The sequence below is a fragment of the Alexandromys fortis genome, unplaced genomic scaffold, assembly GCF_014885135.2.
Source record: "Alexandromys fortis isolate MF-2015 unplaced genomic scaffold, M_Fortis_MF-2015_v1.1 scaffold_26, whole genome shotgun sequence".
Classification (NCBI taxonomy): Eukaryota; Metazoa; Chordata; class Mammalia; order Rodentia; family Cricetidae; genus Alexandromys; species Alexandromys fortis.
In genome coordinates this window covers 3,980,197-4,001,223 of record NW_026067894.1, presented here as the reverse complement: position 1 = coordinate 4,001,223, position 21,027 = coordinate 3,980,197, and the positions used below count along the sequence as shown (strand labels likewise).

The 21,027-nt window shown below is 52.9% G+C and overlaps 1 protein-coding gene across 2 annotated transcripts in view; it reads left to right on the top strand.

Moving 5' to 3' along the window:
* Window positions 1-21,027, top strand: part of Ece1 (endothelin converting enzyme 1) — a 95,759-nt gene that overhangs the window by 61,593 nt on the left and 13,139 nt on the right. For both annotated transcript variants that reach the window (XM_050150727.1, XM_050150718.1), the window contains exons 5-14: window positions 3,081-3,202; window positions 4,896-5,042; window positions 5,729-5,794; window positions 7,280-7,471; window positions 13,654-13,796; window positions 14,759-14,873; window positions 15,332-15,442; window positions 16,118-16,216; window positions 16,832-16,909; window positions 18,966-19,069. In XM_050150727.1, coding sequence (XP_050006684.1) covers window positions 3,081-3,202; window positions 4,896-5,042; window positions 5,729-5,794; window positions 7,280-7,471; window positions 13,654-13,796; window positions 14,759-14,873; window positions 15,332-15,442; window positions 16,118-16,216; window positions 16,832-16,909; window positions 18,966-19,069 — 1,177 coding nt within the window. The remainder of the gene's footprint in view (window positions 1-3,080; window positions 3,203-4,895; window positions 5,043-5,728; window positions 5,795-7,279; window positions 7,472-13,653; window positions 13,797-14,758; window positions 14,874-15,331; window positions 15,443-16,117; window positions 16,217-16,831; window positions 16,910-18,965; window positions 19,070-21,027) is intronic.

Below are 21,027 nucleotides of genomic sequence, written 5' to 3'. Positions count from 1 at the left end.
TGCTCTTCCAGATAGGATGTTCTGCCTTATTCTCCATGAACTGAGCTCTGCTCTTGTAACACGTGTGACTGAGGGCCTACTGTGTGCCTGGTTCTCGGGACACAAAGATGACTGAGATACAGGCCATGAGGCCGAGGCATGCTAGACGTAGCCCCTATCCCAGTATGTAGTCAGATGCTCTCGCCACTGCTTGGTGGCTGGCTCCCTGCCCATGCATCTGTTACACCTAGCCCAGCCTCTGCCAACCCTGGGAACTGAGTGATTTGCTCTGGGAGCCAGGAGCATGGCCACAGAAACCAAACTTGGTCAGGAAAGCCTCACAGGAAAGGTGAAAGGGTGGCCGTTTGTGAAGCAAGTGTTCTCTCTCCCTCCAGATGCTGGGGTGGGGGTGGAGGGGTGTCTGGTCAGTGGCCTCCAGCTGGAACTCAGAACACACTGTGATGAGCACAGCCAGGCTGTCCCTGGGGAGCCTGTCTTTAGGTCTCTTATCTCCGTGGCCTTGGGGCCCCCGGGAAAGCAGATGCCATGGCTTGTTTCTGAGCACAGCGTTCTGCCTCTGATGCTGGCGCTGACCTCTTAGGGTCATGGCCAGAACCAGGTGTGGATGGAAAGCTTCTGGGGCCTGGACAGCACCTGGTGCTCCTACTTTCCCTTCTAAGAGCTGAGCTGGTGGGAGTGTTGCCATGGAGATGAGGCCCTGGGGTGTGGGGCACTCCCCCTTCCCATCCCTGCTTTGCCTATCAAGCCTGAGACACTGGCTCTCCTGTTTCCACCCTCCCTCTAATAGAGGCCTTGTCCCATCACTCCCTTGGGGACTGCTGATCCATTTCTGGTGAGGATGGGTAATGGGACTCTCTGGAGAGATGCAGCTGCTGATTAAAACGTTTCATGAGGGGCTGAAGAGTCAGCTCAGCAGTTAGAGCTGTTAAGAGTTGCTCTTCTGGAGGACCCAGGTTCAATTCCCAGCACCCACATGCCAACTCACAACTGTCTGTAACTCCAGTTTCAGGGTACCTGACACCCTCATACAGACACATACATGCAGATAAACCATCAACAGAGAGAGAGACAGAGAGAGAGAGAGAGACAGAGAGAGAGAGAGAGACAGAGAGAGAGAGAGAGAGAGACTTCCCAGGAAGTAACATCACTTGCCTGTGACAGAGGGCTCTCTCTTCCACAGGTTTGTACTTTTCTGCTCCTCTCTTTGGTTCTCTGCTGTCCTGCCCCCCTCAAGAGCCCTTCCCCCATCCTGTGAACCCCTTTGATCTTTGAGACTCCGCTCACACAGAACATCATCTGGAGCTGGGGCTGTACTTAGTTGGTAGTGTACTTGCCCAGCGTTGCCCAGCATTGCCCAGCATTGCCGGGCCCTGGGGGTGGCACCAGCACTGGATGATCTGACCATGGTGGCACCTGAGGTCATCCCAGCTTGAAGCCAGAGCCATCGCCTTCTTTAAAGCATTTTATCCCCTGCAGGCTTTTCTCTGCACATTCCCATCCCTTTCTGGAGTCAGAGAGCAGGTCCCATGTCTGTCTGTAAAACTTCATGCTCAACCTGGTGTCCGGCATCCAGGCCTTGCCCAGTGTGCTGAAGGCTTAGAATAAAAAGCTTCAGATCCACAAGCTTCTGAGGAGACCCGGGAGCTGAGCCTGGCTTCTGCAGGATTTTGTCCAGAAACCCCATGGGCAGAGGCCTTGCCTTTGGTCTCCCAGCGGTTACACGGTGTGTGGCCCAGAGTGAACCTCTGATGTCTGCCCGGTGAATGGAGGCAGATGTGTTCAGGAGGTCTTGGAAGGAGGCAAAGGAAAGGCTTCCAGGTCAGAGACTGATGTGAGAGGAAGAAAAGATGGTCTCAGCATCTCAGAGTGGCCCGCTCTGAAGCTGGACTCCGGTGTTTGTGTGTGCATGCGTGTGTGCGCGTGTGCATGCATGTGTGCTTTCTCAGAGGCAGGAGTTCTAGTGCACAGTAGACCCCTTGAGAACCTGAGCAGTATCCAGTGGTGTGACTACCTTGGGAGCAACAGGAACCTTCCAGGCCTCACATGTGCAGGCATTTGGCCTTCAGCAGGTGGCACGTAGCACGGAGAGGGGGAGGGAGTCTCCTGGGTGCCCAGCCCACCCCCAGTGGGATGAGATACAGCCACAGCCTGGGCCCCCAGGGTGGGACGTGGAAAACAACCCCGTGAGCCCTCTGTAAACCTGGCAAACATAATCTAGCCCTCCCAGGAGGAAGCGGGAAGTCAGTTCCTAATGAATGAAGCCTTTCAAGCCTTATCCAGTCCCTGCCTTTCTCCCAGGCAAGGTCATCTGGGATCTAAAAACTATGGCAGGATGCCCACCTTTCAGGCAGAGATGCAGGGCCATGTGCTGGCTGTAGGAAAACCAACCATCTGTTGGGTGGGCACACATATTTTAGTTAGGGTTACCACTGCTGTGATGAAGCACAATGACCGAAAACAAGTCGGAGAGGAAAGGGTTTATCTGGCTTATGCTTCTACTTTGTAACCCATCGCTGAAGAAAGTCAGGACAGGAACTCAAACAGGGCAGGAACCTGGAGGCAGGAGATGATGCGGAGGCCGTGGAGGGGAGCTGCTTACTGGCTTGGGCTTGTGGCTTGCTCAGCCTGCTTTCTTATAAAACCCAGGACCACGTGCCTAGGGATGTATATATTCCCAATGGGCCGGGCCCTCCCCCCTCCCCATCAATCACTAATTAAGAAAAAGCTCTACAGGCTTGCCTACAGCCTGATCTTTTGAAGGCATTTTCTTAATTAACATCGCTCCTCACAGATGACTCGAGCCTGTGTCAAGTTGACATAATACTGTCCAACATATCACACATTGCCATCCCAGTGACATATCTGTAAGGCCATCTTGCAGAGAGGGAAAACATCAGCTAAGATTCAGGGGTACCTGGTCTTGTCAGCTCTGCCCAGAGGCCCTCATTTACAGCCCCGGGGACAAGGCTTCTCCTCCATGGACAGTAATTGCCCTGTGCTTTTGTACAGTCCAAAGTGCTGAGGACCCGGGAAGGACTCACCCAGTTGGGACACAACTCTGTTATTTCTTGACGTTCTAGAAAATTCCACGGCCAGCGTGAGTGAGGCAGAGAGGAAGGCCCAAGTATACTACCGTGCGTGTATGAACGAAACTAGTATTGAGGAGCTGCGGGCCAAGCCCCTGATGGAGCTGATTGAGAAGGTGGGTGCTCAGGTGGACGTCCACCGCCTCCCTCTGCTCAGCCTCCTGCCAGGCCCTCCGGCTTCTGCCCCAGCTCTCAGCCAGCCCACACCTCCAGTTACCCCACCCAGGCGGAGCTCGGTGCCCATCTGTCTGCTGTGGGTGTTGGGGTTGCCTGAGCATGTGTGTGTATGGCTCCATGTGGGTGGATCTGTCTGCGTGGATGCTATAGGGTGTGTATCAACATCTGGGGGGAGAGGAATGTGTATGTCTAGGTGGAGACAAGGTATCAGGATCAAAATCTTCCTCTCCATTGCTGCTGCGGCCCTGTGTATACGATGTTAAGCTCTCTGCAGGAGGAGGACCTGCTCGTTAGTACTAAGTCACCCAACCATTTCTTCTTTACTTTGTTGTTTTTTCTTTTGTTTTGATTTTTAGAAATAGAATCACGTAGCCCAGGCTGGCCTCAAACTTGCTGTGTAGCCAAGGACGCCCTTGAACTTTTGATCTTGCTGCCTTGACCTCCTGAGGGCTGAGATTATAGGCAAATGCGCCATCGTGCCTGGTTTTGTGTAGCGCTGGAGATTGAACCCAGGCCGTCGTGCACATTAGATATATACTCTGCCAGCGCCAGCTGAGCTATATCGCTGTCTCCCACCCCAATCAGTTCATTCTGGGCACATTTGCAGTCTCAAGTGGCCTCCAAGGAGGGTTGCCCAAGGCTAGCCAGACTTCCAGTGCAGGAAGAGGTGGCTGGAAATGTTTTCTAGACACCCCTGCTTCCTCATGGACTTTGCCTCTCAGCTCACCTTAAGGAAGGTCTTGCATAGGGGTTAGTGACTGTGGGGAAGTATCTGTCCCTCCTCTCTTACACAGGTTCCATGGGTCAGCTTGTGGGGGGGAGGCCGAAGGTATAGTGTGTGTGTGTGTGTGTGTGTGTGTGTGTGTGTGTGTGTTCGCGCGTGCACATGTGGGCACGTGGAGGCAGAGGAGGCATTAGTGCCCTGCTCTGTCACTCTCTTCCTTACTGCCCTAAGATCGGGTCTCCTCACTGAACATGGAGCTGGCGGATAGCCAGAAAGCCCCAGCAATCCTTCCATTCCTGCAAGAAGCTGTACCCAGCTTTTTTATTGTGGGTGCTAGGAAGTTCAACTTGGATTCCCGTATTTGTGGAGCAAGCGCTCATCACCAGTTTGCAAGACAAGACCACTGTGACTTCTCAGACTTTTCCCAGTATATTGGAATTATGTTTTAATACCACTGTGTCTGTGTGACTCAAGAAACTGTGTCCATGGCAGAATCCCAACCCACCTCCCTCCCAGCCATGCGGGAGCAACAGCCTCGTGTGCTCTTAGCACACTGAAGTGTTGGCACACCCTTTTAATCCCAGGACTGTAGAAGTGAAGGCAAGGGATCTCTCTGAGTTTGAGGCCAGCCTGGTCTACATAGTGAATTCCAGGACAGCCAGGGCTATCTGTAAAAGAGAATCTAAAAACCCAAGATGAATGGTGCCCTAAGTACCAAGACATGCAGACACAAAGATGCACAGAACCCCTCAGTGAGCATCACCCCGTTCATTGGCTTAAAAGGGAAGAGGATTGGACTGCTCCAGGGTGATAGAACATGTGACTCTGATTTGCATAGTGTTCTCACAGCTCACCACAGGCACACACCTGTGCACACACACACCACCCCGTCTGCTCTCTCCTCACAGCTTGGAGGCTGGAATATCACAGGACCCTGGGCCAAGGACAACTTCCAGGACACGCTGCAGGTGGTCACAGCCCACTACCGCACCTCCCCCTTCTTCTCTGTCTACGTCAGTGCCGACTCTAAGAACTCCAACAGCAATGTGATCCAGGTGGGCCAAGCCTAGGAAGTGACATTAACTCCTGGGCAGGACTGGTGACACCCTCTGCTCCCCTGCCTCGGCCCCTGGGCTTTGTGGCTCTGCTTTGAATGGGTTGGAGTCCGTGCTTTCACCCGACCCATCCATACATCACACTTGCTGTGTGATCGTAGGCAAGTGGTTCAGTCTCTCTGAACGGTAGTTTCCTTGTTGACTAAATGCACTATCATGACTCCTGCCTGAGATGAGGTATGCCAAGATGGGAACCAAAAGGCTTCCATGACAGCTCTCTAGAATGCTCCTCTCCCCTCTGCCCGACTCATTCCCACCATTGTCTCCACAAGTTCCCATTCCAGTTCCGCAGGGTAGCTGCCATTCCCCTTAGTTTCTAGAGGAAGAACCGAAGGATCAGGAAGGTTTGGTCACCTCACCACAACCACATAGCTTGGGGTAGCTCGAACCACATGGACAGTGTTTGGTGAAACAGAGTGTTTGCCTAGGCCAGGGGTGATTTAAAGAGGCTTGTCTAGCCCTTTGGAAGAATCCAAGTCCCTCAGATAGGTGGGAATGTGCACATCCCATCCCTGGTCCCTGGTGTCAGTGAGGGCTAGCAGCTCCTCCCGTTCCTGATGGGACCTGCCCCAGGGAGGGTGGTAGCCATGCAGGGAGCCTCCCTCACACCCTGCGTCCCTCTGCAGGTGGACCAGTCTGGCCTGGGCTTGCCCTCTAGGGACTACTACCTGAACAAGACGGAAAACGAGAAGGTGAGCTTGCCCAGCCTGCCCCGCTGCACACGCCCAGCGCAACTGAGCTTCTGCGGAGGGTTCCTGGGGGTTGACAGGCAGCCCTGGGTGGGGGAGGGGTGTCCTCCATCCTCCGACATCACAGTCAGGCATGGCAGGCACAAGGGCATCATTTGTCCCTTCCCTAAAGAAGACAGTGGTGACAGCCGCCACCATTTGTAGGCACCAGGCCTTTGTGGGTATCACCGCTGTCAAGCTGATGGGCCTTTTACCTTGCCTTTAACTCGGGGACTCTCGGGGACTGCTCAGTTTTTACACCCAAGCCAGCTCCTCCAGAACCTTCTGTGCCTGTAATGCCCTCAGGGACACCTGGTCAGAGGTTCACACCCATGTCCTTCCATTATCCCAGTTGCACCTCTTCGGTGCCCAGTGCTCGGGAGGTGGTCCCCAGGGACCTCGAGGTCTAGCAGAGGCAAGCCTCGCTTGGCTGATGACCCAGCTAGAGGCCCAACCTCGTGTGGAGAGGCAGCTGGGGAAATGTAGTGCGGGGACTTGACTCAGATCAGAAGACACACAGTGCCGGGTGGTTCAGAGCAGGCGCATTAAAGGGATGAAAATTGGGCCAGTGAGATGGCTTAGCAGGCAGAGAGGCTTGCCACACAAACCTGGCAGCATGAGTTCGAGAGCTCCAGAACCCTCGTAAAGGTAGAAAGGGAGAACTGAGCCCAGAAGCCTGTCCTCTGCCTCCACACACACAGCGTGGTGCATGCAGCCTCCAACACTCCACACACACACACACACACACACACACACACACACACACACACAGTGTAAAACTAAAAATGGAAAAAAATAGATCAACTCTGGAATGAACCCAGAGAGGTAGGGCCAGGGCAGCAGGGTCTCCCAGGGCCTTCCTGGGACCTGTGGAAGCACTTCAGTTCAATCCTGAGGGCTGTAGGGAACCAGTGGACAGACACAGCATCAAAATCATTCTTGAAGTAGTGTTTCAGAAACTGGGCTTGGTGGCACATGCCTGTAATCTCAGCACTTGGGAGACTGAGGCAGGAGGATTGCCATGAGTTCCAGGCCTGACTAGGCTACAGAGTAAAACCTTGTCTCAAAAAGGAAAACAAGGGCTGGAGAGATGGCTCAGTGGTTGAGAGCACTGGCTGTTCTTCCAGAGGTCCTGAGTTCAATTCCCAGCACCCATATGGTGGCTCACAGCCATCTGTAATGAGATCTAGCTCCTTCTTCTGGTCTGTAGGCATACATGCAGACAGAACACTGTATACATAATAAATAAATCTTTAAATAAAATAGGAAAACAAGCCAGGCATATATATACCTTTAGAGGAGGGGCAGGTGGATCTCTGTGAATTCAGTGCCAACCTGGTCTACATAGTTCCTGGCTATAAGTACAGGCTGTAGTCTGTCCTGCACTCCTCTAGCTCAGAGGGCAGCAGGAGGCTGCCACCAACAGTTTTGGGGTGCGGGATCCCACAGGTGCTGACCGGCTACCTGAACTACATGGTCCAGCTGGGGAAACTGCTGGGCGGTGGGGACGAGGACTCCATCCGGCCCCAGATGCAGCAGATCCTGGACTTTGAGACAGCGCTGGCCAATATCACCATCCCCCAGGAGAAGCGCCGTGACGAGGAGCTCATCTACCACAAAGTGACGGCTGCCGAGCTGCAGGTGGGTTAAAGAGTGCCCGTGCATCGGGCGGGGGTGGGGCGTCCATGAAGGCGCTGGGCACGGGCGCTTCGGACCCACCTTACCAGGTCCTGATCAAGGAAGGAGGGTGTTGATCCATCCACTCGGGGAGGGAACCTTACCCAGTAAAGACCACGAGGGTAGGAAGGGGTGCCAGGGTGAGGCTGCTTTCTGAGATGTTTCTCTGGAGACCGTGGTGGTGATGACAGTTCCCACGGATGGAATGGTTGCATCCTTTTGTGTACTGTGTGTCCCGTGCTTGGTGATGGAGCACCGCAGATTTGGTGGGATACCGCAGAGTTGGTGGGATATAGTTTGTTCCTTTTCTTTTTTATGAAAAACTCCTACAAAACTCAGTGCACTTCATTCTTTTGTGATTGGTTATTATATATCGTGGGCTGACTTTGAACTCATAGGTAGTCAAGGAAAACCTTGAACTTCGGATCCTCCTGCCTCTATATCTAAGAGCCAGGATTACAGATGGGCCACAGTATATCATGTTATTTTTTTTTTTCTTCTTCAGACAGGGTTTCTCTGTGTAGCCTGGCTCTTCAGGAACTCGCTCTGTAAACCAGGCTGGCCTCGAACTCTCAGAGCTCCACCTGCCTCTGCCCTTCTCCCTACTGAGCTATATATACTCCCAGCCTTTTCTGAGCTGGTCAGCCAAGTAGCATGGTTAGGGCCCAGAGGATGGCCCTAACTGGGACTAGGCTTGACTTCCTAGAGCTCCTCTCTTGATTGTGACCCATCCTCGAGCTGTCACTGCCTGCTGGACCTGTACTTTCTGTGGCGTGACCAGAATAGAGGCTTGCTAGATGCCCATGGTGGCCTCTTTAGTCGGGCCTGTCCTCGGCTGCCCCCTGCTGGCTGGCTGGACCTCAGGACTCCTCAGTTGGTGGCCTGCTGAATCCTCCTTTGTGGTCTGTCTTGCTGTTCAGCCTTCTCTTAGGTCCCAAGGGGAGAGGGCCTTCCATCAGGTGACACTGTTGACTTGAACTTGCTCTTGCCCCAGGAAGGACACCATGTCTGTTTCATGGACCCTTAGTTTCACCACCATGTCCTCGCATCTCACCCAGCCAGCTTTTGTCTGTCCGTCCCTTCCCTCAGACAGTACACTGTTTACCCTCTTTTCTTCCTTCTGGTGCACATGGGCTTGCTCTCCTGTGCCCTGGAGCTAGCCTGCCCCAGGAGACAGTCTGTATGTCTCTGCTAACAGCTTTGGAGGAGGGGAAGCTAGGCCCTGACCTGGGCAGTGAAGGCCAGGGACTCAAGTTTAATGATTGTCACACTTAAGCCAGGCCATAAGAGTTCCAGGAGGAGCCAGAACCCACTCAGGCCTCCCGTAGCTGCCAGCTGCCTGCAGGTTCCCAGGGGACATGGCACCAAGTGGGTTGTTATGGAGACAGGTAGTGTGTGCCGGGCACCATCTGGCACTGTTTTCCGCTCCGAGGCTAAAAGGTTGGGGGAGATGTTGTTTGCTTGGCGTAATTCGGTTTGCTCCAGCCCCGCGGGGCTTACCAAGCTGAAACTGATGCCCAGAATGGTATAAGGAACAACTGTAGTCAGCCAGTGGTCCCTGGAGTCTGGACCCCACCTCCTCTGCCCCGTACCTAAGAGCTATTTGTCCCCAGAATAAAGGGGAGAAAAGATGGATGATTGGTTCTACCTAGCCTGCTCCTCAGTGCTCAGGTGGGACAGTCCCTTCAGAGGCAGCAGCCTACAAGGGCTAGCCTGGGCTTGGGGTCAGAACATGGCACTGCCCTACTCCACCTCAAACTGTGTGAGTTGAGGCAGGTCACATGGCTCAACCCCTTGAGCTTCAGTCCCCTTCCAGGTGAAGTAACACATGACCCATTCTCTGAGCCTGCCCTGGGTCAGAACACAAAGGTAAATGGGACACAGCCCCTGCCTGCCCAAGCGGCCAGCAGTTTTCCGCCTTAACTCTCGGGGTCTTTGGAAAACGGCTGCCAGGGGATGTTAGCCAGGAGCACTGGGCAGATGTGCAGGTACCCTGTACCCCATGAGGCTGGCACAGGCCTGGCTCCCCACCTGGGCATGGGGTAAGATGAGGCAGAGAGGGGTGAGCATGAGCACTGCAGATGGTTGTTCTTTGTGACTGGCAATGCTAGCTGGGTCCCCTGCACTAAAATAGCTGCAAGTAATTTAGCACAGAACATCTTTTCTGATTGCCGGAGACTTTCTTTCCAGACTCTGGGTAGATAAAGGCACAGCCAGCTTCATGGTGGGTCTCGGCTAGCCCTGCTGCTGTATCAGATGGCTTCAGGTTAGCCCAGAGTAAAGGCTGAATTCAGGCCCACGAATCAAACATCCTGCATCCCTTCTCCAGACACTTGTCCGTTCCTTCGTAGGAGCTTCTGTGTCAAAGGTTGTTGGAGGCGAGGCTCCCTTCTCTGCCTGTTTTCTCCACTGGGGGAAGAATCTTAGAGTGTCAATTCTTCCCTTTGTTTCCATTCTATTTACAGTGTCGGGAACTGAACCTGCACACTTAGACAACTGGTCTACCACTGAGCCGCATCCCAGTCTTAGCTTGGTTTTCAGAGATTTATTTTTATTATTTTTAAATTGCCTGTATATGTGTATGCCCCTTGAATGTACACATGAGTACAAAGGCCCACAGAGTTCAGAAGAGGGTGTTGGACCCTCTAGAGCTGGAGTTACGGACAGTTGTTAGCCGCCTGACATGGGTACTATATACCAAACTTGGGTCTTCTACAAAAGCGTTCTGTGCTGTTACCCACTGAGACATATATACCACTCTCCAGACATGTATATATATATATATGTACAGTTCCCCATTGTGTCCCAGAAGACACTGCTTTGCCCCTGCACAAGGTCAAGCCATCAGTGAGATGTCCATATCACACCCCAGCCTTGGGAATTTTGAGTCAGGGTCTTCTTATTATAGTACAGGCTGGCCTCAAACTAGTGACCCTCCTGTCTCTGTCTCCTCAGTGCCAGGACTGTAGATGTGTGCCACTCTGCTGGTCTCTAACTCCCCAAGCCTCCGTGGCTGGTACTCAGCAGGGCTCCTTGGCTTCAAGAATGGAAACTAGAGCTCATGGGTGTCCTCAGGGGGACTGAGTCACAGGAGAACGTCCCAGTTGACTAAAACAGCCGTCTCCATGGAAACATGTTAAGTTAAGAATCACCGAAGCAATCGAGGCTGGAAATTTGAAAGTTCTAGCGTTCACCCACGGCTCCTTACTTCAGAGCCAGGGAGCTTCCCGCTGGGAACATCTGCTGGCCCCACAGGGAGGGACAGGTTGTGTAGATTCCGCGGTGATTTTCACCATCCATATCTCTGTCAGCGAGTCCCAGTGACTCCTGGTTCTCACAAATTATGTGAGCAGTGACATTTGAAAGTGTATCTGTTTCCCCGGGTCTTTGCCAGAGGATCTTGCCATCTGGTGGCTTTAATGACTGAGTCCTATTTGAAGATCTCACAAGTGCACTTCTCAGCCTCCTAGCCTCCCAGAGCCGGAGGATCTGCCAGGAGGAGGGCAGGGAGGATGAGCCAGGAGACAAGGATGCTTGGTACAGGGCAGGCCATTTCCAGAGGACAGAGCAGACTGCTCTGGAAGCTGAGGGAGTTGTCTCCATGTTAGAGAAAGGCTGCGAAGTGGCTCTGAACCCCTGAACTGGTTCCTGCCGGGGACTCCATCAGCTCTGCTCACATCTCCCTGCCCGCTGTGCTCTTCAGTCTCCAGCCCGGTCCAGTCACCATCAATGGCACAAATCAACCCCTTGCTGGAAGCTGAGTCGTAGCTTTAACAGGCTCACCAGTGCCTTTGGGAGCCAGGCACAGCCTCAGCTGCACATCCGTCCTTCCAGCTCTCTGTACTGCAATAGCTGAAATGCCCTTTGAAGCCCAGAAATGGTGTCCTATGGGTGTAGCCCACGGGCTTAGCGTTTGAGAGGCCAAGTTCAGTTCCCAACACTGCCAACAAGCAAATAAACTCAGTGGTGACTGAACCTGATTTGTAGCCCTGCACAGGCGTCAGCTGACAGGAGACCTCAGGAAGGTCACCTTCCACCGTGCAGTCTCCTGTTAAATAGGGAGTCTCAGGGCTGACCTCCACTCTCCCTGAGGACAGGCTGTGTGCTGCTCTGATCTTACAGATGAACTTCGTGGCATTTCCTGGTTTTTCCCATGTGAAGGGCTTTTACAGCGGAGGTGTCACTCCTGCCTTTGTTTATCTGACATTTTTTTATTTCCTCAAGGAAGTAAGAACGGAATTTGAAATTCCCCAGGGCCAGGGTCGCTTGGGACAGAACTTGAACAATGATCAGAATGACTGCCATTGACGGCTGGCTTGCTAAGAGCCAGGTGTCTGCGGTGCGTTCTGCAGATGGTCATTTGTGCTGAAGCTCAGTCTTGGTCGCCCTGAAAGACCGCACGTTCTGAAAGGTGGTACACTAAAAATAACAGGACATGTGGGTGACACGGGGCTGGGGCTGATGGTTCCAAAGTTGTGCAACTCTACTCAGGGACGCTGTGCTAAGTGAAACCAGTCAGCTACAAAAGAGCAAACTTCGGGGGGGGGGGGGGGGAGATGGAGGGGCAGCTCTGTGGAAGAGCATTGACCTTGTGTGCAAAGCCCCAGGTTCAAGCATCAGAAGGAAAAAATATACAAGAGCAGCCTGTCTTCGCCTTCACTTAGCTGAGGCTCTTGGTGTAGATTTGGTAGAGACAGAAAATAGAGTGGATGATTCCACTTTCTGGGGACCTGAGAAGTTGGCAGTAGACATCTTCAGTCTGGCAAGATGCTAGGAACCTGAGGCTGGGGAGGGGACGGGGTAATGGTGGCAAAACAGTGAATGACTAATGCCACTCAACTGGGCTCAGTCGTGTCTAAGATGAGCCTGGCATGATGGTGCAGTCCCAGCAGCGGGAGGCGGAGGCAAGAGGGTCACTGCAAGTTCAAGGCTAACCTGGTCGACATAATGAAACTTTGTGTGGGGGGGAAGTTGAGATGATACAGAGCTGGCGAGATGGCTCAGCAAGTGAAGGGCACCTGCGCCAAGCCGACCTGAGCTGGATCCATGACTCTCAGACAGTGGGAGAAGAGAAGTGGCTCCCTCGAGCTGTTCTCTACACCACAGGCATGCTGTGTTGTGCACGCATACGCAGATACACAGCTGTAGGTTTTTAAATGGGGCTAGCCAGATGTGGTGATGCGGGCCTCTCATCCCAACAGGCCATATGAGGCTCTTGTTATTTTTTGAAGGGGAACGTCATCAAAATGAGGGAAGACGGTGATGTAGCTGCCATCATCCACCAAGCCCCACACGCGTGGCACATGCACCGGAAAAGCTACATGCGTGTTACTCCAGATAGCCTTAGGAGAGCCCAAGGGGAAGACAAAATTACACACATACTCTCACTTTTTTCAAGTTGTTGATTTATTTATTTGGTTTTCAGGACAAGGTTTCTCTGTGTAGCAGCCCTGGCTGTCCTGGAACTTGCTCTGTGGACCAGGCTGACCTCAAACTCACAGAGATCTGCCTGCTTCTGCTTCCCGAGTGCTGGGATTAAAGGCATGTGCCACCACCGACCAGCTATCCCCATTTTTAAAATATTTCATTATTTTGAGACAAGATCTCACCATGTAGCCCTGTTTGGCCTGAAACTTGCTATATAGACCAGGCTGACCTCAAACTCACTGAGATCTGTCTGCCCCTGCCTCCTCAGTGCTGGCTTCAGCTGCACCAGCTCTCGAGTGAGGTCTACTTTTAATTTTTATTTATTTATTTATATGTATGTGTGTTTTGCCAGGGATGTGTATATGTGTGCAGGTACCTACAGACTCCAGAGGAAGGGGTTGGATCTCCTGGGACTGGAGTTATAGGTGGTTGTAAGCCTCCTGTCATGGGTGCTAGGAACCAAACTTGCAGACAGGAGCAGCAAGCACTCTTAAACCCCCAGTCACTTCGCCAACCCCTCACACAAGGTCTTGTCACCTGGCTCCTTAGGCTGCTTCTGACAGAAACTGGCCGGCCAGCCCTGACTCTGCCCTGTGCCCTGGCAGACAGCATTATACTCTTCCCTGTCGTGATGATGCCCTCTTCTGAGGAATGGCCTAGAGACCTGGGTTGAGGGGGATGTGGCCTGGCCACCCTCACACTGACCTTTGCCCTTGCAGACCTTGGCACCCGCCATCAACTGGTTGCCCTTCCTCAACACCATTTTTTACCCGGTGGAGATCAATGAATCTGAGCCCATCGTGGTCTATGACAAGGAGTACCTGGGACAAGTCTCCACCCTCATCAACAACACTGACAAATGGTAACGGCGGCACACAGGTGTTGAAGGGACACATGGTCGGGGACAGCTCCTTGGCTGGCAGCCCCGCCCTCAGGCCTGATGGGGACTCAGGAAAGGGGCCCTGGGTGGGCTTCTGTGTGATGCTTCTGGTTATGAGTGCAGGTTCGAATCCCAGCCCCTCTTCTCATAGCTTTGTAACTTTGGGGCAGGTCTTATCTTTCCCTGGGGTCCTTCTTCCCCCAGCCAGGCTGTGGAGAGGGAGAGCTAAGGGAAGCTAGCGCTGACAAGTACTTCAGTCCGGTACATGCTATGTACTGGTTCCAGCTGATACTCAGATAACCTTTAGGATTTTACAGACAGAAATGTTGGAAGGTGTAGGGAAAAGGGAGTTCCCAGGATGTGTGTCTGTTTGTTCGTGTGTGCTCACAGAGAAAGAGAGGTTTCCTGATACATGGTACTTCTCCATCATCAGGACCAGATGCTTTTCCCATGGCCTTTGTCATCTTCCCTAATAACGTCCTAGCTCTCGGTCAGAGTCTTCCTGGCTGCACAGTGTCCCATCATATGCATAAATTTGCTTGGCTACATACGTTTGTCAGGCGTTCAGCTTAAACAGACATCTTTGTGCTAAGGTGGCTCCTTTACAAGTGTGGTTGGCAGGTTTCCTGTACCCTGGAGAAGGGTCAGAGGGAGCTGCCAGTGATGGAACCTTGAGTCTGACAGGTCGTGGGCCCCTTCGTTCTAGCCCAGATGGAGTAATCAAGCCATGGTGGTTATTGAGTGCTAGCCGCATCCGAGTGATTGCATTAGACCCCGGGGGTTTCTGTGGTAGAGGAGCAAAGCTTTACCATGAGGAGCTTATGTTCCCTGTGTATAGAGGGTGGTAAACAGCCATGGGGGCAGGCTGGAGAAGAGCTGAGGTCAGAAACTGAGTTGAAATGCTGCCTGGGGTCTCTGAGCTCTCCCTGGCCCTATTGCCACAGCCTTCTCAACAACTACATGATGTGGAACCTGGTGAGGAAAACGAGCTCCTTCCTGGATCAGCGCTTTCAGGACGCCGATGAGAAGTTCATGGAGGTCATGTACGGGACCAAGAAGGTGAGCGCGCTGCTCTATACACCCATGTATGGGCAGGGTCCCAGGGAGATGTGGGCCCTGCTGCGGCTGTGGCTGTGGGCTCAGGTCCTAGGGAGATGTGGGCCCTGCTGCGGCTGTGGCTGTGGGCTCAGGTCCCAGGGAGACGTGGGTCCTGCTGCGGCTGTGGCTGTGGGCTCAGGCTCCAGGGAGACGTGGGTCCTGCTGCGGCTGTGTCTGTGGGCTCAGGCTCCAGGAAGACGTGGTTCCGCTCTACTGGGGTGAGCACTCCATCGCTGAGCTATACCCCTAGGCCTGTGTCTTCCTGGTTCAGTGCCTTGAGAAGCCCCTACTGGGTCAAAAAAGGTGTCTCTCTCTGAAGCTCCGGAAGGAAGCACAGGCCCCTGGTGGCACCGCTTCCCTGAAGGAAGGGGCCGGGAGGAAGAGTTGAGCCCACTGACACCCACACGTGTGTTTTCCAGACCTGCCTGCCCCGCTGGAAGTTTTGCGTGAGTGACACGGAAAACAATCTGGGCTTTGCCTTGGGCCCCATGTTTGTGAAAGCCACCTTTGCCGAAGACAGCAAGAACATCGTAAGTTCCTCTTGTGGTTAAGGGCGCTGGGGTGTGAACCCCATGCATGCCAGGTGAACATTTTAGTGGCCGAGCAAGCCGCATCCCCAGCCTTTGTTGCTGATAGTGCCGACTGCAGTCGGTGGTTAACAGACAGACTCTGTCTGAGTCAGGGCTCTCCGCCTCCAAACCCCACCCTTCCTGTTGCTAGACAGTGCCATGGTCCTCTAGAATCTTCCACCTGTCTTTGACCTCCTGGTCCAGCCATGAGAGTTACCTTCCAGGGCTACTTTTTGTCTCTGGAGTGATTGCAACCTTTTGGGAACTGTCCCTCAGAAGCAAATTCTCTAGAATTCCAAGCTCATTCCATTAAAAATGGTTTCTTTGCTCGGGTCAGTGTGGGAGAGGCCACTTCCTTCTCTGAAGGAATCTCAGTGCACTGGTTCATGTTGGAGACTCTGATAACGTCCTGCAACGGAAGCTTTCCCAACTTCCCCAAAGCCTGCCTCATCTAACTTGACCCGAGCCATGATAGCGAGAGGCCTGTCGGGAGAGGACTCGTGGGAAACCCCGCTCCTCCCTGACCCAGCACCAGAGAGTAGCCTTTGGCTGGCAGCATCCTTCTACACAGGGCTCCTGTTGCGTTTCGGTGATGTCATAGCTCAACCCTTACTGTCGTGGCGTCTGTCCCCTCAGGCCAGCGAGATAATCTCGGAGATCAAGAAGGCCTTTGAGGAGAGTCTGAGTACCCTGAAGTGGATGGATGAAGACACCCGGAGATCAGCCAAGGAAAAGGTGAGGCTGCCTGGGAGTTCAGAGGGCACTAGGCTGCCGGGACAGAGCTGGTGGAGGAGGGAGCGGGTGGGAGAGATTCTGTCCAGTCAAGATGCGCACGGATGCCATTGTGCCCCGCCACTCCATCAGGACCCTTGGTACCCTGAAGCCCACATTGGCATGAGATATCCAGAGATTTCCCATAGCAGAGGCGGGAAGGGCAAGGAAGATGCACACTGTAGAGAGCCTGGGTCAACCCTTTCATAAGATTCAGCTAACGCCTGTGATGGTTAACCCTCCCTCCCCTCTCATTCCTGCAACCGTGGTGGCATCCACGAGGGCCAAGGAAGGCTGTGTGATGTAATCGGCTCTCCTCTCATCTCTGTTCCACATGGATGCAGTTACACTGCATCGGCTCTGGGGGCGCACATCCAAACCATAATGGCTCTCTTGGGGGAAGTGGCATTTCATCAGAATTTACCAGACTTGTTCCGGGAAAAGATGAAGACGCCCTAAGGAGGCAGGAGGCTAGCCCTGGCTCTCCTTGACGTACACCCTGAGCCCCGGACCCCACAGAGCCAGGGCAGGCTTGGCCAACATCACTTGGCACTGACTTACTCCATCCCTTCTGTCCAGGCGGATGCCATCTACAACATGATAGGCTACCCCAACTTCATCATGGACCCCAAGGAGCTGGACAAAGTCTTCAATGACGTAAGTGGCTTCCGCCTGCCTCGCAAACTCCCTTATGCCCACGTGAGAAAGTCCAGGTTTGGCCTGATTTAGATGCTGGAGATAACATGGTTATCAGCCTGTATCAAAGTGACCTAGAGTGGAGTTTGGGGATATGGGCCTGAGGACGGCTTTCCCTGTTCCTTTGGGTGATGGGTCAGTGGGCGTTTCTGTCTGCCCAGAGCCACCCTCAGCCATTGCTCAGTGGTTGTTACTGGAGCACAAGCTGTGTGCTCCACTAGAAAGGGCCAGTTCCAGGGAGCAAGTGGGAAAGTACAGGAGAATGGCCAGGGCAGGGTGGCTCAGTGGTGGAGCATGCACTTAGAGCATGTGAGGCCGTAGGTTCCGTCCCCAACACCCACAAAACAGAAAAAAGGAATAGGGGAATAACCAGACGTGGCTACGCACGTCTCTAATCCTAGCTCTCCAAAAGCTTGGACAGGAGGAGCTGGGGTTCAAGGCCATCTTTGGCTACCTGGCAAGTTCAAGGCCAGCCTGGACTACAGGGTGGAACGTACCTCAAACAAACAATGCAAAGGGTGAGGGAGGAGCTGGAGAGCTGGTTCAGTGTCTAAGAGCACACACTGCTCCTGCAGATGACCTGGGTTGGGTTCTCAGCACCCATGTTGGGGCAGTTTATAACTGCCTGCAACTCCAGCTCTAGGTGATCTGACTCCTTCTTGCTCCATGGTCACCCATGCACACACAGGTGTACACACATACACACACACAAGTTTTTTTAAATTATTACTTTGAAGAAATGAAGGAAGAAAGCAGATCTTCAAAGGCACAGTGAGAATTAGTGAGCCCCCCACCCCCCGCTGCTCCTCCCAGACATCCTCCGGCCCCAGGTCCTCTCTTCCTTCCTCAGATGATTGAACTTTTGACTTTGACCTTGAAACACTAACAGAAAGAGGAAACGCACACCCCAAAAGCGTTTTAAAGCTTCCTTCAGGCAGCAAGGGGTAATTGCCCTTCCCTGCGCTTGGAGCCCTCAGCCAGTCAGCTGCCTTGAGCAGGCAGCTGTTCTGTTTCTGTGATTGGTCTGTGCCCTCATGGTTTAGAGTTGTGAGCTGAGACACTTGTGACATTACAGTAGCCTCACCTTGTGGTTACATTTAAACCCTGAATCTGTTCAAATTACCTCTGAGGCTGTGAGACTCTTGTCCCTAGCCCGATTCCTTGAGAATCATTTAAAGTGGCTCTGGGTATCAGACTGTCAGAACTAAGGACTCGTGGAGGCCACCAGGTGCTGCCCCAGGTCAGGGCCTGACTCCTTGGCTGTTTCCAGTAGCTAGAAAGATCTAAGCTAGAACTCTGCATTTGTCTGGGACAGAATCCAGGCTGCTGGTTGAGGGATGTATGAGGTGCAGCTGGGTGTTGAAGGACATATGAGGGAGTGTGCCCGCCCCTCCGCTTCTGAGATAGTCTCGCTCAGTCATTAGGTCTGTGCTGCCCACAGGGACCTATTTAACAATTCATTTCTATCTCATTTACTGACTCAGAGCCATGATCTTATGTAGTCCAGGCTAGCCTCGAACTCTGTGTGGGCAAGGGCGACCTTGAATTTCTGATCCTCCTGCCTCTGCCTCCCAAGTGCTGAGGTCCCAGGCAGGCACCACCTCGTCCAGTGTATGAAGGTGGGGATTGGACCCCCAGGGCTTCGCTCCTGGTAAACAAGCACTCGCCCAGCTGAGCAGCGCCCAACCCAATTAAAATAAAGTGTAGAAGCCAGACAAGTCCATTTAAAGTTCTTCGCAGTCAGTGTTTGCCGTATTGGCTGGGACAGGCATAGGCTATGTCTGCCATGCTGGGCATATTCTTGCTGAAGTCCCAAATGCTGCAACAGGGCATCTCGGGCACCCCTGGGTGAAGCTTTTAGTGTCTTTAAAGAGGAAGGTCAAGGCCGAAAGAGGCTCTGGGCCTACAGCCCTGCACCCTCCATCCTGTCTCTGGCCTGTAGACTAATGGTTTGGTTTTGTGGGGACTCAGTTCCCTTGTGCATGCACTGAACTTTCGTTCCACTTTGCTTCCGCAGTACACGGCAGTTCCTGATCTCTACTTTGAGAACGCCATGCGATTTTTTAACTTCTCGTGGAGGGTCACAGCCGACCAGCTCAGGAAAGCCCCCAACAGAGATCAGTGAGTTCCCCGAAGTGTGGGCTCCTTGAACGCGGGGAGACCCAGAGTGACCTGTCTTGGGTGGAGTGCGGCTTCATCACTGGCTCGCCACAAGCCAGATAGAGTGGTCGTGAGCGCTGTCTAAGGAATGGAGACGGTGGTGCTCCCACTAGGCAGATAGACCGAAAGCCAGAGTGGTCCTGGCTGGGGGCTGGGACTTCAGCATCCTCCCCAGCGCCTGGCCTGCTGGGGAGTGGGTGGAGCTGACTGGAGCTGACTTCCGGTCCTGTCTCTGCTGACTCAGCAGCAGTCAGAGGAAGAAGCTCACTCTTGGGCCCTGGAGACAGTGAAGTGATAGACGTCCTGGGGAGGGGCAGGCCCCACGGTGGTCCCTCCATTCCTCGTGAACAAAAGTGGTGACTTCCCCATAGGGGCTTGTGGAAGGTTCTGGAGGGGTTCCAACCGCTTTAACTGTTGAACTGTACCTCTCCACAGCAGCATCTGGGGAAGTTTTTCCTCCACAACCTTCTGGACTGGAATGTGGCTCAGTGGTAGAGTGCTTGCCTGGCAAATGCAAGGATCTGAGTTCGAATTCCCGTTTGCTGTAGAGGTGTGAGGGCGCTGAGTGTCTGTCACCTTCCCTCGGTGCAGGCAGAGAAGACAAAAGGGCCCCTGGGCACATCCCACCCGCCAGTCTAGCCAAATCTGCGGGCTTCAGGTTCCCTGGTGTGCATAAAATCTTGGGTTCTATCCCCGGGTCACAAAACAAAAACACAAAATAAAATAAAACAAACCAAGTCTCTTTAGAAAAGTCAGGCACCCTCTCAGCTCAGTCCTCTTCCTGTGATTTCCTTTCTCCATCCCAAAAGCATCTCGCGGAATTCTTCACCTCACTACTGACAACGCCTCTTTGCCTCCGGCACCCTCTTGTGGACAAGAGGCGCAGAACTCTGTTTCCTCTGAAGTCTTCGCCAGTACTTCCTAAAGCTTGAGAAGGGCTTTTAAGCGTCAGAGTATAATAGCGCAGGCACGGCTGCCAGTTCATCTGATCTTAAATTTAACTTGGTCTTTCACCTAAATTCTGTTATGCACCCACGAATATTTCGGTGGTTATTTGGATATAGATGTGATGTGGGAAAGCTCTCGGTATCTTTACGTGGCTTAATGACTCCCGGCAGAATACCTCTGTGGTGCTCGCTGGGAGCATACAGAACAACTGGGCCCATGTGGAAAATGCCCTTTCTCTTTTCCCATTCTTTGTTGGCTCTCCCCGCTGCGCCAGGAAAACGCTGAAATGCCAGCTATCTGGTTCACTTTATGTGGTTAGTTACCACCTTTTTGGTCTTAGGGCGCTTCCATATGTATATGAAATTACTACTCCGTCCTCAGCTCTGCAGGTGTCGCTCAGACAATGGAGCGCTTGCCTGGCATTCTTGACCCTTGGCACCTCATAAAAAATAGGGTGGTGTACACAGCTGCATTTTCAGAACTTAGGTGAACGGAGGAAGGAGGAACAGGAGAGTAAGGTCACCCCTGCGACATAACAAATTCCAGTCCAGCCTTGCATACAAGAAACGTGGTCTAAAACAATGCAGACATCTGGAAAGCTCTTAAAACATGCATTCTCTTGTTTTATGAAAAGTTTATGAAGTGAACATTTTCTCAGAAATGTTTTATGTGCAGGGTATGGTAGCATGTGCCTGTACTCCAAACACTCATGAAGTAGAGGCAGGAAAATCTCAGCAGTAAAGAACATATCCTGCAGCCAAGTGTGCTAGTATACACCTTTAATCCAACACACAGGAGGCATAGGCCAGCCTGGTCTACAGAGAGAGTTCCAGGACGGCCAGGGCTACAGAGAGAAACCCTGTCTCGAAAATAAAACAAAGACAAAAAACTGAAAACATACCCTACTTTTCTAGGGACCCGAATACAGTTCCCAGCACCTCTGGTCTCCCTGGACCCCTGCCCATACCCAC